This window comes from Pseudopodoces humilis, chromosome 1 (assembly GCF_049639895.1).
Source record: "Pseudopodoces humilis isolate 2021_Gansu_Grassland_sample_001 chromosome 1, ASM4963989v1, whole genome shotgun sequence".
Taxonomy (NCBI): domain Eukaryota; kingdom Metazoa; phylum Chordata; class Aves; order Passeriformes; family Paridae; genus Pseudopodoces; species Pseudopodoces humilis.
In genome coordinates this window covers 106249018-106265215 of record NC_142200.1, presented here as the reverse complement: position 1 = coordinate 106265215, position 16198 = coordinate 106249018, and the positions used below count along the sequence as shown (strand labels likewise).

Here is a 16198-nt window from a genome sequence, read left to right as displayed (position 1 = left end):
AAAACCTTAGAGTAGTTATTTCCATAAATGTCTTGTATTTCTGTCCAGTGCTGACCATTAAACTGTTGAACTTAAGCTGTTTTATACATTTTGAAGAATAAGGATTTACAGTATAAACTGATGAAATATTTTAAAATCTTAACTGTTATACTAACTTAAATCTAATGTTACTTGCATTAGTCTGGATGACATAAGTGATTAAACATACATGTTTTGGCTAAGTTTAATAGTAACAAAAAGCTGATACTTTTATGTAAACTTTGATTGTGATCTCTGTTGTACTTCTAATAGAAAAATGAGTATATGATAGAGGGTGCATCATAGTTAGCTTGAAGAAGCAACCAGAAGAGAAATGGTTAAGAAGGGATAGAAAGAGAATGGACTGTGCTGTGCTATATGTAATTGGCAGTTCTTTGCAATTGTGGCAGTATCAAATAGACCTAAACTTCTTTACTAGGTGGTATTGGAGAAATGTGTTTAGGTTTTACTTTTCTCTCTCATAGTAAAGAGAGGCATTCCTCTCTGAGCACAAGAAAATGAATACTTTTTTTCTGTCTTCATCCAAACCTTTTCCCTTGACCCTCTTGTTAGAAAGAGATAATATGCTGTCTACTAGTTCTAGATATTTTCAGGACCCTGTGTGTAATAAAATTCTTGCAGCTTTCTGAATGTGCTCACACTCTCAGTTATTCAGTTAATATGTTAATTGTCCCTTTACAGCAACTCTTTCCTTGTTACTTTAGGAAGTATATATTTCCTGTTCAGATTTTTCATTTTCCAATACATTTAGTGTGGTAAAAAAATAGAAGTGCTCTTCAGAAATATGCAAATACCCTAGAGCTGTACTTCTGGACTCTTAAGAGAAGGTTATGCAATTCCTCAAGGTTTTTAAGGCTTTAATTTGTATAACTTTTTTTTTTTTTTATGTGTGAATTGGCATAAGGCTTCGTATAAGTGAGTTTGTAGCTTTCTTTGCCTTGTATGTTGACAGTCCTGAAAATCATCTGGTGACATATTTTAATCAAGCTGCATGTAATGATCTTTGATATACATGATGCATAAAACTTTGATGTACCTCCTAATGCAGAGGAATTTGCTGAAGATTAGACTGTTAGACACAGAATCTTTGTTTAACATATTCACTATCAAATTATTTAGATGAAAGTGCTATGAGATGTGGGGTGTTATTTTGGAGGTAGTTATTCATTGTATATTGGCATCTGCATGCAAGGACAAAAGTTTAAAAATGCCTTATAATCTCTGAAGATCATGGATATTATGTGTAAAATCTTCATACATAAAACCTAGAATGAGATCCAGATTTAAGTTGTCTATAGAAAACGAATAAATTTGCTTTTTTGGAAGTTTCCAAAATCATACACATTGCTGTTTCTTCTTTATGCTCGTAGGTGTAGAGGTGTAACTTTGAGACTTGATGCTGTTGAAATTGTATTATTCTTAGGAATGTAGCTGACTATTTCTTAAAGAAGAACTGATTTGCTTTTGCTTTTTTCTTTCAGATATTTTGCCTGAATCTGAAAAACAGAGAGATGTAACTGTCACAGCAGAAGTTTCAGCTGATCTGGATGAAGAATCTGTATGTACCCGTTTAAAAAGGAAATTACTCTGAAAAAAACCATTGATTTCAGATGAGTAAATAATGACTGATCGTGCACAGTGATTACTGTTCACATTTGTGTGACTGAACTTCATGGCCCTCAGTTTTCTATCAAGTAGAACCCACTTTTATTAGAGATTTTAACTAGAATTCTTAAAATTATTTATTTGTCTTCTGCCTGGGAACCTTTAGATTCTTGGCTAAGCAAACGTAAGTGAAGAAGAACTTTGAGTCTGGAATAACTTTGTAATGGTGAAAAGTTGTACTGGTGAGCAGTTGTAAACATTGGGGGAAACAGTTGAAATGTCATCCTTGGATCATTCAAAGATAGAGTACTCAAACCACTCAAGCTGCATTGTAAAAAATAATCTTTCTCAGACATCCAGTCACTCAATATTCTTTGATGTTGCAGCCTAATTAGTTTATTCATGTTATATACATACGGAGTTTACAAAAATCATTCAAATTAAGATTTGGGAGAGCTTATATTGTCTCTTAAAACTCTTCACTTTAAGTATTTCAGAACATACATGTTGCACTACAACATTATCCATTACTGGCCACTAATTTTGGCAAAACTGATTTTTCACAGCTACTTACTGTTTAAAAAATACATAAGGATATTATTCTTTGATAGATGGACCTCTTTATAATGTACATTAATGTCCCTAGTGCTCTTCTCTGTGGAAAAAAGAGCAGTGACATGGTCTTGGCTAGCTGCAATAATCTCCTCACAACACTTGGAACTGTTAGGTGCACAGAATGCTCTAATGCTGCTATGCTCCTTTGCTCAACCTTCCAGATGCAACTGGTCTGTTTCATGTGTAATTCAGTCCATCAATCAAACCACAGCCTTGAATCTTTATCTGCCCATATATCTTAGTTTCCTGTGTGGCTGGCTTTTCTGTGGGTTCTTTCAGTAGCTGCCTAGAAAGAAAAAATCTGATATGCTACTTTGTGGGGAAGGATCAATAAACAAGTGTAGGAATGATTTTTGGGCTTCTACAGTTACCTTTGGAACTACAGAATTTTCAGTGCTACTTCTGCACTTGTGAAAAGATGGAAGTTGCAATGTTTGTGATAAAAGCAAAGAGGATATAGACTATTAATATTGTGTAGATAAGCAAGTGGAGGACAATTTTGTTATTTAACACCACCTCCTGTGTGTGGCCTCTGATTCAAGAAATCCAGGTGATTTTTGAAAGCTGAATATGGTAAGGTTCCATATCCTTATACCCCCGCTATTGTTTCAGAATCATCCACTGGTCACCAGAGAGTATGACAATATGAAAGTATCTGTATTTTTTAAGTTGAGAAAGGTGCACAATGTACAAATGAAAGTCCTACTTCCGGAACCCAGAGAGCCTACCAGCCTCCTGACTTCTTAGGAGCTTTGCAGATGTGGCCCTTATACTGGTTTTAATTTACTTTTTTTATAATGACAAGGCATAAGTTCAAATCAGTAATTCGGTATTATAGCAGAAGTGAGAGAAGTGTTTCTTTATAATAGTTTAAATGGGAACATTTTCTTTAACTGTAGTAACTGACCTGTTTTCAATATGAAATATAAGCATAAAATAAAACTAAAATAGACCACAAGGCCAAGATAATTTTTGAAGTAGATGGAATTGCCTATTGAAATAGAAATTAGCAAGAGTATTGAAGTGCCTGCTAGAATTTTCTTTTGAAGTTTCAGGTATATTTCTGATTATAAAATAGTGTGTGATTTTATAGTAGATGCTATGTTGTGTATATAATATATTGGCAGATTGGAAGCCATCTTTCTCTACTGAACAACAGAAGGTATTTCCAGAATTTGAATAAATATACAGTGAAAAGTAGTGTGCCAAACAAAACAGTTTCAAATATTTGTATATACATCGGAGTGTACTAGTTTCTTACATGTACAGCATTCATGACCTTTTGCTATCCTTTTTGCAGGGAATTTCAAACAGAGGCTTCACATTTTCAGAAGGAACTCAGAATGTGTTTTGTGTATTTTAATCTGTCATAGGAATGATAAGTCCTTTAATGTTAATTCTGTGTTTATCAAGTTGATGGTAGGAAAGCAATATTGCTTTTATTGTGTTTTCTTGTTCATGTGGAACATTGAATTTACTCTGTTTTCATCATTTTCTTCACAGCAAGCCATTGACAGTGAGGTAAAAGCAGGGGCTGTACCATCAGTCACGGTAAAGGTACTGTGCCTAACTCAAACAGCAGCATTTGAATGGTGGTGGCAAATTGTAATAAGCTGGTCACTTTCTGTTTATTTCACTTAGAACATGAAAATGAGTGAAGTTTGAAATGCAATATATACTTAATTTTTTTTCTCCTTAGTATGACATGGTGCCATTCTGGCTAGCCTTCTGCTACAGTCAGAAAATGATTGCAGTTTTATTTTTGATAGGCTTATCAATAAGCCATCACAGAAACATTAGGATGGAATGAAATAATTTTTGAAGTAATGAGAATATTTTTTCTGACAGCCATAAATGTTTGGTTACTCAAATAGGACATTTGTAATTTTCAGCTGCCTTTTTAGTTGTCAATAAAATAAAAATAGACTTTCTTTTGTAAAAAGACTTTCATAATGTTAGCAGTTAAAAAAGAAGTAGGAAAATCTAATTAGAAAATTGAAGATCTTCATGAGAGCTGGTGCCTGTAACTGATTGTAAAGAAAATGTGTGTATGTGTGCATGTGCTAGTTTTTCCTCAGTACTGCCTAAAAAGGATCATGATTTTTATTTTTGACTTTAGGATGATCTTCTAAGAATATAAGCGGAGTTCCATTTTTGAGAACCTGGCAAGTTCTCTTTCTGCCTAGAGTGAAAAATTCAGAGGGTAACTGAACTCATTGAATCAGATGCCCTCAGACTAGTGTGGTTTACTTGTACTTGGTTCAACATGTTTCTGTGCATTTTTAAGTACTAAAAATGATACAGGATAAAACGGCTATTCTGATAAAATCAGTGATAAGTCTGCTTAAAGAAGTTCAAATTAATTATGTATTTATATATTTTATAAGCTTTTTAATAGGAAGACATAATTAATTCCCCATTCTCTTTTCTTGTTTATGAATCTTGTACCTTTTAGTGAAACAAAACCAGTAAATGTAGGAGTTACCATGAATTCAATTTTTTCTAGAATCTTTTTTATGTGATAAGTTCCTATAACGGGTGTATTGTTCAACCTAAATCAATGTTGATGCTAATTATGTTAATCACATTAGTTTCCTAACACTTCAGTAATTCTATAAGTAGTAATATTCTAAACTGATTTAACCTGGCTGTAGTGAGCTCCTTCGCAGACAAGCAATGCAAAAGAGATGATATTAGATATATGGTCCCTGTCTATGCAGATCACATTCAGATCTCAGTCACCACTATACTTTCATTTTAGATATGAGTTAGGGATACTTTTGATATCCATTTGTTTTGCAGTGGAATAATAGCTGTGCACAATAGGAGCAATGAGGGCCACTCTATGTTTAACTGAGCTTTTATTATCTGGAGCTGTTGTGCTGACTATCCTGTATATTGATTTTCTTATTTTGTTTGCATTAAAAATTAAAACAAGACTTGAAGTTACTCAGAAGACTGTGCATTACTGTTTGCAATTAATGGAAGTAATTTCTTTGGTTATCTTTGATTTTATTATTCTTGTTTTTTTCACTATAATCATCTAAAAATTGCAAAATTTTATGGCTGTTTGTATTAGAATGAATGATCATGACTCTTGCAGGGTATTAAACATTCAATTAATACTTTTGCTTTAGTTTGGCTTAGGTTAAAATTACAAACAACTTGAGAAGTCCCCTCAGGTTTTTTAATCTTTCAAGTTACTGTATATCATGTATTGGTTGTGAGTAAATAAGAATTGTAAAATGAAAATATCAGTTTTGAACTTGAAATTTCAAGTCCTGAAGTGTTGTTTCTGAATTGATCTTTGCAGATTTTTCATATCTTTCTGTTGATTATGGATTTTTTTTTTCCTGCTGTTGAGTTTAATTAGTTGCTTCCTTTAAATACTTCTGTATGCCCCTTGATCTAGATAACAATCCAGAGCAGAGTGACTGCGCAGAAGCCAAGCCTGGCTGTGTGTGTACAAGCTCCGTTAGCAGTGACCTCTGACCAGTTTGTCTTTGATGATTTCGGTAAATGATGGCACTGTCATCACAGCTGTTGTATACTATTACTTTTTCTGAGATTTGAAAAGGTATAGCCCAGCCTCCAGTGAGTGCATTGTTGCAGATATAAAGCAGTTAAAGCAATTATAAGTTTGCCTTGCCTGCAATCCATGGCTTCTAGACACTGCTTGGTGGAGGAAGATGAAGTAGATAGGAATGGATTTCTTCCCCTGGTTGTGGTATGATGTGTTGTGGGTGGAGAGAGCTGCTTCATGATGGAGGCAAAACCCCCCCAATTATTCTCTTGTACTTCTGCTGCGTTGTTTTGTTTTGCTGACATTTCTGTCTGTGTAGAAATGCCAGTCTCGATCTACAAACAGGGACAATAAGTTTGTCGACTGGGGGACAGTCTAGCATCTGTTCCCAAAGCAGCACCAATTGTTTCAAAGAGATTAAAGGATCTTAGCCTTTTTCCAACTCTGCTGGTAAGACTGCAGGTGGGATTGCCTTTAAGATTACATGGAGCTTAAGGTCAGTCAAATATGCCTGCTGCTTCAGTTGGAACTACAGGCCATTTCTGCTCTGAAATGGGAACTAATAGTCCCTGTTGAAACAGAGCTTTACTAACTGCTACTCTCATTTGAAGGGGCAGTTCTTATATTTCCTCAACATGTGATTGGGGCAAATGACTTTATAAATTACTGAAATTGTAATGTAAATATAATTTCTTTTCATCTTCATGTTCAGTGTGTTGAATTGTTTTATAGGTTATGCTTCAAGATACTTTGAGGCCCTAGTTTGCCTTTTAAAAATTAAGGATTATAAAAAAGACATGTACAGTTATTTGATAAAGATGAACTAATAGGGAAAATGTCATAATTTAGTAGAATAATTCTCAAAGTGCCAGAAAATATGCTGCTTTCATTTGGATGCTCCTATTACTTAATTTAATTTTGTGGGTTTTTTTTAGAACCAGATTCATCTGAAAGTGTGGTCCTGTCTGTCTTTTTGAAGGAGAATTGTTCTCCACCAGAACTAGAAGGAACCTGTATAGTTTCATATATTATACCAACAGGTAAGCCACTGGAGATGTGATGTGCCTTTTTTTTGAGGCCTTTTTCCCTATGTATATCTTATACATGTTATTTTGAAATATACTAAAGGTGGTAGTAATTAAAGAAATAATATTTATCTAGTCTTCAGTTTTAGTTAATATTTTATGTTGCATCAATTTGTATAGTTGATCTTACGGAAGTAAAATCATAAGCTTATTGCTTGGGAAACAGCTGTACCAGCTTTCTCACCCTGTCCTATCAATTTGCTTCTGTTCCACCTCTTGGAGTGAGAAGTTGATTACATCTTTATGACTATTCACCCTTCTTCTCTGCCAACAAATGTGACAATAATGCCTCGCCACAGAGAATGACATCTGAATAACCATTGGGAGTGATTATTCCTCATTTCCTTTTTAACAGATGAACATACTCATTCCAAACAATAAACTAACCTAAAGAAATGGAAACCAACTCGTTATTTTATGATATTAATGTCCTAGTGATAGAATATGTAAATTTATTCTGCTATCCATAACTGAATGTTTATTAGCTTAGTGTTCTACACACAAACCTGTGAATGTGTCAGGTTACTGAGAAGTTGTGCTTAGGCAGGGCTTCCATGTTAAATACTTCATAAACCAGTTTAAACTGTCAGTTCTTTACTTCTTGCTGCTTGGCTTTGCTCCTGCACCTCCTCCCCTGTTGTGGTCACACAGTCACCAGTTGTTTCTCAGCCAGATTTGCTGATTTGGTTCACTGTGCAAAGACAGAACTGTGCCAGCACAAATGGAGTAGATTGGCGTGAAAGAAGTGCATATGTACTAAAGGCTTCTGTGAAGGGTGGTGGTCTTGAGTACCTTATCCTATATTGACACTTTAATGTAAATATTTTCTTTGTATCACTTCACACTTGAAACATTGTGTTTATGATGGTAGTCTAGGGTATTGTATGACTGAAACATTTATTTCCAGAAAAGTAATGAAACATGTTTTTAAAGAAAAGGAAGTCCTCCCTTTTAACTGAGAGCTTGCATGGACAGTTTGTACAACTTCAGTCCCTCTGTCCTGTGATTTTGCCTGCATATTCCTTGTGAATGAGATGCTGTGCATTCATAACTCTCCAGATTAATGATGTGGCCTTAGACAGGTTTTTGGCATGACTGAATAGGTAGCACACTAGTGAATATCTTGGATCCTCTGATTTTGAAAGCTTGTTTTTTGTTTTGCTGGTCTTGTTTCTCTAATTTTGCTTCCTAAGACCAGAAAATAAAAGTTATATTTATATATATTAATAAAATATATATTAATAAAAAATCTTTATGTCAGGTAATGCTAGTAAAACTTACATTTGTATTTTAAATATTAAGTTGGATTTTGCAAGCCTTTTGATCAGGGAAGTAAGAAAATCTTGCATCTTGAATGCGTTTGATGGTTTATATGCTATTAAAAAAAAGAGCAAGCAGACATGACATCTAACAGAATTGTAGAAACTGAAGAATAAATTTTAAAAAATTATCTTTGGTGGCTGAACTTTGAAGACTTCTAAGTAAAGGAACATAATTAGGGTTAGGAATAAGATCTGCTAATTTTTTTGATATTTATTTAAATTATGAATCTGAGATAATTCTGTCCAATTCCATACAAACGCTAGTATTATTTGGCAGTCAAATCCTTAAGTGTAATATACTAGTAAATGAGCTTTAAGTGCTTTTGTGACTTCATTTTATTTGAACAGAGAATGTTTCTTCTTTAGTTTTTAAAATATCCATATTTGTGGCCAAATCACACTTCGGTCTATCTCTGTGGGATTCATACAGCTAAAGCTTGATGAGTCAATCACTTGGATGGGGTTGCACTATTGATGAATGTGGTCTCATGTCTGGTTTTTGGCTAGTATTATGTTCTTATGTATTGTCTACTTAACAAATGTGGCTTAAGTTCTTAAAACCCTGTTACACTTCCTTTATATTTTCTTTAAATTTAACTAATATCTCATGCATTTTTTCCCCCTTTTGTCCTGTTGCTGTTCATATGGCAGAGCTCAATCCTGAAGGTAAGTGAAAGCAAAAAATGCTAAGTTTTATGAGTGGCAATGTATGCTGAATTAAACAGATTTGGAAGGGAGCTGTTATTTTGCCTGTTATTTCTATGTTATTATTCTTGTTTTGATGCTGTGAAGGTGTGGATATAGAGAATAGAAGGTCACAAGGACATTTCTTGGTGAAGCATATTGCACTTTCTCATATGTAACATGGGGGAATTTTTCAAAGCATTAAGTTCCTTGTACATTGAGATTGGAAATTTGAAACAATTATACCTTCTTATATCTATTTTTTTCTCAGTTTTAGCAGTTAGGCAGTTAAATTATATCTTTGGTGCAACTGAAACAGCTATTAGGCATTTATGCTGTTTGGGTTGAGTAGCTCTGAGAATGATGTCACAACATGTCTTCATTCCAATTCCTATTGGAAACATCTTATTCAAGGCTGCAAGGCTGCTTCTGTCTGAGACTACCAGCGATACAAAACTTAGCTATGATTGTGGTAGATACAATTCTTGGAGAAGGTACAATTAAGAGACAAAAAAAGACTGGAAAATGAGCCTATGTATATGTAGACTAAAAAGAGAGAAGGGTGGTTTTGCAGTATAGTTGTAGATGTGTTGGAAAGATGCAGTGCAGTAGAAGATATTTTCTGAACTTAAAAAATAAGTATATTAAGTACACATTCTTTTGTGTTTTGGGAAGGTAAGAAAGTTGATTGTCAGAGATTTAGAGATCAAGTGAAAGGGAGTTTTCAGTTTTGCAGTTTTCATAAACAAAAGATTTAGATGTATGTATGGTCTTGTTTTTCAATACTTATGCTCTTTTGAGCTTAGTAAGTGCAGTAAAAAGAAACAAGGTAACTGTTACAGTTCCCCTCCTTTTCTGGTTTCCAGATATTTCAGTGGACCTTGATGTGTTGTATGGGAAGTAGATGCTCAAAACATCTCAAGATCCTGCTCTTGACAAGAATAACTGTTACACTGTGACATTTTTCTGCTAGACAAAGGAATTGAAAAGTTAACTATCAATAAACTATATAAAAACAAGTGTATACAGTTTGAAAGAATAGTATTCTAAAAATGAAGATTGGGTTTTTGTTTTAAGAAATATCAAAACAAGATGAAAGCTTTATCCTGAAAAGAATATTGCAGAGAACAGTAAAGTTTGTAGAATTATCTGTGCCAAAATCTTTTTGGGTTACTGTAGGGTCCGCTGGACTATGTAAACTCAGGGTCATCAATGCCAGAGTGAATATTAATTCTCTGAATATTTAAAATCCTAAATTGGGAGATTTGAGTTTTAATACTTTTTGTCATGCACATTAGTGTTATGTTTCAAATTTAACTAAATGAATGCATGAGGAATTTGGAAATGAAATAATATCTACAGGGCATGTGGCTGTTTTATTACTTATAGGTAATAAAACTTAAAATAAAAATACTTATAGGCAGGTAAGTGCATAGTATGCCTTTAAATACTAGTACCTTATGAAATAATGTTAGACATCATCTGTTTTGTCTCAGAATAGAGGAGAATATGAATTTGTATTTCCATTTCTTTTTTCTTTATTGTAGTCCTAAAATTGTGTATCTCACAAAATATCACAGCTCTAAATGAAGTGAGATGTGTTGCTAGACAGAATATCAAGGGTGGAGGAAATTCTGACTCCCTCACGTAGCTACTACTTTGTTTCCTTACTACCATTTACAATTCTGAAATACCCTGAAACATTTCCCAGCAAGTTTTCACTGTAGTGATGAATTTTGTTGGAGCTTTTTGGTTTGTTTTTCTTATATGTAGCTCTTTTAGATTAATCAACTAGAAATCTCCCCAGTCTCCTCCAAACACTAGATAAGACTTGATTTAGTTTTGATTTGACCTTTGCCTGAAATATTGAAAAGTTATGTTTATGATGAGGCAGACTGACAGCAGTAGAAAAAGCTGGTCTGAAAAACCAGAAAAAATATCTTATTTTAAATATAAAAAATAGATTAAAATAATTTTGCCTACTTTTGCTACTAATTTTTTCTTGTTGATAAGTCTTCATATCTAACTTACTAAGGTATCTGTGTTATGATGTCATCAAGAAAAATTTTAGTTCTCCTATCAGATGATGAAGATACAGTTGAATTAATCAGTCTGACAGATCATGGGTTTAATTTTTAAGTATGCCTTTAGAAATTTTCCTTGGAACCTGGAGATACTCAAATTTTGAAGACCTGTCTTCAATATGAATGAGTTTTCTGCTCAGTTTTCTATGATTTTATATTTATAAACTGCTGCAGAATAGTTACTTGGGGGCATTATCAGCCAGCTAAAACAGCTTGTGAATTGACAGCCGCAGGGAATAATCTGAACCTTATGGTAGCATTTTTACCCTGAGATGATTCTTAGAAGTAATTTTTTCATTGGAAGAGCTCTGAGAAGCAGCAAACAAATAAAATTACTAGCAAAAAGAGTTTCTTGGATGGCTATTGGATGTTTAAGCTCAATTTTTATACTCTCTGTATATACCTCTGTGTTGCTATCAGTTTCATGACTTTCCTGACAGTAACTTATTGTCTCAAAAAATCTATTTTGTTAAGGTTTTCCTGTTAGTGCTTCATCAAAAAATTGTCCTTAAAAACCCCACAATTTGTCTTCTCAACAGAGCAAGTACTCCATATTTCATAGCAATGAGCACTTTTGCCTTTTGCATAGAACATACCAGGCAATTGCTGACATGCCTGCAATTTGAAATAGTATTTATATCTGAGGAAATTTTTGACACCTCCAATGTGTTTTCTGAATGTGAGTGTTAAAACTTCCTCTTTTTTCCTGCACCATTCTGATGAAATTGCTTGTGATAGTAGATCCTGATATTCAAGACAGTAGCCAGTTTGCTCTCCAGTTCTATTATGATGCAATATTTTGAAAGATTTTAATATACATTTGGGTAATAACCTCCATTGGATGCATTCTTTCTCTAAGCCACAAAATTCTGACAGATAATATGAAGGCTACATAGATTTGATTTGAGTATATAAAAAAAGAGTAAATATACTCATATAAAGCATTTATTTGTGCTATTCCTGATGAAAATGTTGATGCTTCAATTCTGTATTTGAAGCATCATGAGAAATCACACAGCTGTTGTTTATGTTAGTGGTATTGTTTGTCTAGAGAATTAAATAAAACTAATCTCCTTTGCATGTTAATTAGTATAAATACAGTGTGCGGTTTTATTAATAATTCTTGCTTTCCCATGCATATAAAAATCTTCACTTGAGAAGGTAATTAGAAGTATTCAAATTTAAGATATTTTAGGTGGAAAATTTGAAAAAAGGAGAATTTTATATAGTTTGGTTTTAATGCATTGCTTAAATGAATCTGTGTTCTTTCATTTTAGGAATACCAAGAGTTTCACAGTGTAGCTTCAGTCTGCCTTTGAAGTTAGTTTGCTTTCCAGCTCAACCTTCAAAAGCAGCACACCACAAACTAACTATTGATACCAACAAACCTCCCATCAGTTTTGTCACCATTTTTCCAGGTAGGTTTTTAAATATTGAAGGTGTTAGAAGCTCCCAACAGGAATGGTTTGTCAATGAGAAGTAATGAGGTAATTTAAAAGCTCATGTTAGTATATTAAAAAATATATTTTGAAAGAAATGATGGCATAATACTTCAATAATTATACACCTGAGGTAGTATACCTGCCTCTGGTAAAAATGCAGAGTTCTTTACATGGTATAGATCTAATTTTTATGTATGCAGACATAAATTTTACATAAAATTGCTTAAGAGGTGTTGTAAGAGGGAAAACATGGGCATTTATTTAAAAAACGGTGAGCAGGGCAAAGCAGAAGTGGTAAATATTGTACATAAGGGGTATAGTTGCTTTGGAGGATGACTTGTAGAATATTTGATGTATCAGTCTGGAGCTGACTATATTTAATAATTTCAGTAGCCTGCTTGGACCAAAAAGAAGATATAGCATTATTTTCTAATGTGCAAACCCAAGCTATGTTTTCTCTTCAGCATTATATTAAAGTAGCATGAAGGAGGAGTTAATTTCCACTTAGGACTGGGAAAAGAAGAATGAAATTGAGTACTATAAAGTGTTATGCTAAGAAAATAAGCTTTGCTGTAATTATGTGCTCACAATTTGGAAGAGAGAGGAGGTGGAAGTTACCACAGGATTACTCTGTTGTACAATATGTTGTAATCACAAGCAAACAAATAAAAATTGAGGATGCATTACACAAAATGTTTCCATGCAGGAAACCAATATCAAACTGGCAAACTGAGTGCTAGTTGCTGATATTAAATAAAATATAACGTAGAGATTTCAAGAGAATTAAAAGGAAATGACTCATTTAGCTTAATAATACACAGGCAAAAATAAGAGAATACAGTTGACTTCAGTAAATATTTTGTGACTATATCATGGGTGTAGATGATTGTATTTGCACAAGAAGAAATTAATAAACAGGGTTTAGAAAGTGATTGTGAATAAGTTCAGTCTGGCAGTGATTAAGTTTTTGTAATTCAGATGACTAAGGTTCTGGAAAAATATGCTGAGAGCTGTATGAAACAACAACTTTGTTTTTAACAAGTTGCTGGATCTCTTTGAAAGCTTATACACTGTATTTGAGAACGGTGATATTTGTTGGTTTGTTGCTTTTTTTTGTTTTGTGTTTTTTTTTTTTTGTTGTTTTTTTAAGGGTGTCTATTTTGAGGTTTTAATAATGGGCTTCCATTATGGCTAAACAATAATGCTTTCAGAATGGCACATTTTATTTTATTTTTAACCTAGGGATGCATTGTTGAGAATACAACACAAGCATAGGGCTAAGAAGGCATTAAATTGTTCTGATTTTTGTTCATTCCATTTACAGTAATTAAATAAAAAGAGTATGCTGTTTGTTATGTTAATATGGTGATGTAATCTATGAACAAAATTTGAATTATTGGTGAAAGCAATAAAAGTTGTCTCATTTCTCCCTGTTTTGCTGTATTTTCAGGAGAAGTAGTGGGAATAGAGGTGACAAAGAGTATTTTTTCAAATATGGTACTCTAAAATTAAACCTTTTGAATTGGTATAATCCAATACATGGAATGAAAAGAAAGGTGGACTTGGATGAACATTTCAGAGTAGCTAGTTTTAGCAACTAGATGTTTGTTTTAGCAAACTGGATGTTTGTTTTGCTCTATGCTGAAAGCTAAAAAGAAAGTGGGCTTAAGCATTTTGTTGATAATTTCTGCAAAAATTTTGCATAAATTTTTGAAAATTTTTGAAAATTTTGCATAAATATTTGAACTAAAGGTAACCTTGCATATGGTAAAAGGTGGTAGTCTTTGGGCTCTACACTAATTGCAGTTCTTTCAGAATGCACAGAGTGAACCACTGGGAAACCAACCTTTTGTATTCAGGCTGGGGAAGGGAAGCAGGATTCCCTTTGGCTGAATGAAGGAATTGTGTACCAAACTGCTGATATTTGTTACTTTTGAACCCTTAGAAGGGAAAAAATCTCTTTCATCTGTTTGTGCAAAGATTGATATAGTCCTGGCTATGGATTGAGATTTGCCGAATGCCAGCATAGAATTACAGAAAATGGTGTTTAACTTTCTTTTTCAGATTTTGTTGATCTGTCTGAGGGTGACCATGCAAATGCTCTGGGATTTCAGTTTTTAACAGGTTCAAAAACCACTCTTCTTGCTTCAAAAACATCACGTAAGTTCTATCAGTATTAGAGTAAAAGAAGCCTGATCATCCGTTAGAATATGCACAAAATGAAAATGTGGATCATACAAAGAAGGATAATCAGTGTTTGCAAATTAATGCAGGAGTTTCAAAGTTTGATGGTTTCTTACCATCATACATAAAATTGTGTAATAAAATAAAAAAATCATACTCAAAATAGAGTACACTACCACTTTAAGAAAATCCAATTGAAGAAATTGGATTTTCTTAAAGCTTTTAGCAATGTTTTTTATTCATAAACTAATACTGTCATTATAATGGAAAAATCTCTCATCTTAAAGGAATTTCAACATCTGTGTTTGGAATTAGTCACCTACTGAAATTTTTGAAAGGGATTAAAAAGCAAGTTTTGAACTTCCCACTGACTGAGTAATCCTTGACTTAAATTAGGCATCAGACCCTATTTGCTTCTTGACATCCAACTAAATGCCTATCTCTTCATTTTAGATGCCTGTATATCTTTGTAAGTAAGAGATTATGGATTCAAGGTCTTTCTTATTATGTTTACAGAGTGTGGGAACAGACATGCAGATGTGTTGTTACCTGGTCCAGTATCTCTTGTATAGAGCAGTTTGTGATTAAAATAGTCCTGTTCCAGCTACCTGAATTTGTGCTCTTTGAAAAAGATAGGTTCTCTTAATTTTCAAGAGTTCATGGTTGTGGTCTGTACAACTGCTCAATTTGCTAAACTCTTTCTTGGCGTGTGCTTGGAACCAAATAAATTCAATTGTGTTTAGCGTTTTCCATGCCAGCAGAGCACAAAGTCTTCATTTAATACAGCAGACTACAAATTGAAAAGCTAGAAAAACAACTGTGCACTGCAGAGGGTTCAGTTGGAACACTGTGTGAATGCTTAGTGGGAACTGCTTTGAGTGAAAAATCTCAATTTGGTTTGTCGATATGAAATTTTTTCAACACAGGGATAATATTCCATACTGTTTTCAAAAATCCATGTTCATGATGGGCTATATAAGTATTGATGGGGTCAGTTGTGAGCTGCAAGATAATATTTAATACCTTTTCTAATGTAATCATGTGTCTTAAAAACAAAAACCATCTGGAGAGTAATTTTCATTGTACCAAGAATCAAGAAGAATCATGTACCAAGAATTTTACTTTTCTAAGGATCAAATGCATCTGTATTGTTTTTTGTATGCATTATTTACATGCTGTTTTATTGTTACTTTGTTTTTAGTATTTCTTTAAATAATGGATTTTAAAAAGTTTTAACTAAAGTAGAAGTGCAATGATGGTTTTTAAAACTAAAGAATTGATTTACAAATAACTTTTTCCTTGACTGCAGTTTAAATCTTTGATTTGGATTTTTTTCTTGCATGGTTATTTAATCTGATTGCTGTAAGGGCAAGTTTGTTTCTATGTAATGAATATATTTTAGTTTCTAGTGAAGGCCATAACTTTTAATCTCATGCACCCCTATCCCCCATCCTCAATCTTTTCCTCTCAGGTTTGTTTATTCACCAGCAAGGAATGACGCTTACAGTCTTAGAATAAACTTTCCCACACTGCTTTACTTGTGAAGTTCACTTTACAAAGGAGCTTCACAATATCTGTTTCTCTTAGTGTGGCTACTCATTTATTGTGTGTGGGA

At 33.4% G+C, this 16198-nt stretch overlaps 1 protein-coding gene across 8 annotated transcripts in view; it reads left to right on the top strand.

The window, feature by feature from the left end:
- BBS9 (Bardet-Biedl syndrome 9) overlaps window positions 1–16198 on the top strand; it is a 281549-nt gene that overhangs the window by 52042 nt on the left and 213309 nt on the right. For 7 of the 8 annotated variants that reach the window (XM_014248757.2, XM_014248755.2, XM_088055907.1 and 4 more), the window contains 7 exons: window positions 1521–1597; window positions 3763–3816; window positions 5672–5774; window positions 6718–6822; window positions 8841–8855; window positions 12235–12375; window positions 14464–14559. In XM_014248757.2, coding sequence (XP_014104232.2) covers window positions 1521–1597; window positions 3763–3816; window positions 5672–5774; window positions 6718–6822; window positions 8841–8855; window positions 12235–12375; window positions 14464–14559 — 591 coding nt within the window. The remainder of the gene's footprint in view (window positions 1–1520; window positions 1598–3762; window positions 3817–5671; window positions 5775–6717; window positions 6823–8840; window positions 8856–12234; window positions 12376–14463; window positions 14560–16198) is intronic. The other variant, XM_088055904.1, reaches the window with a different exon arrangement.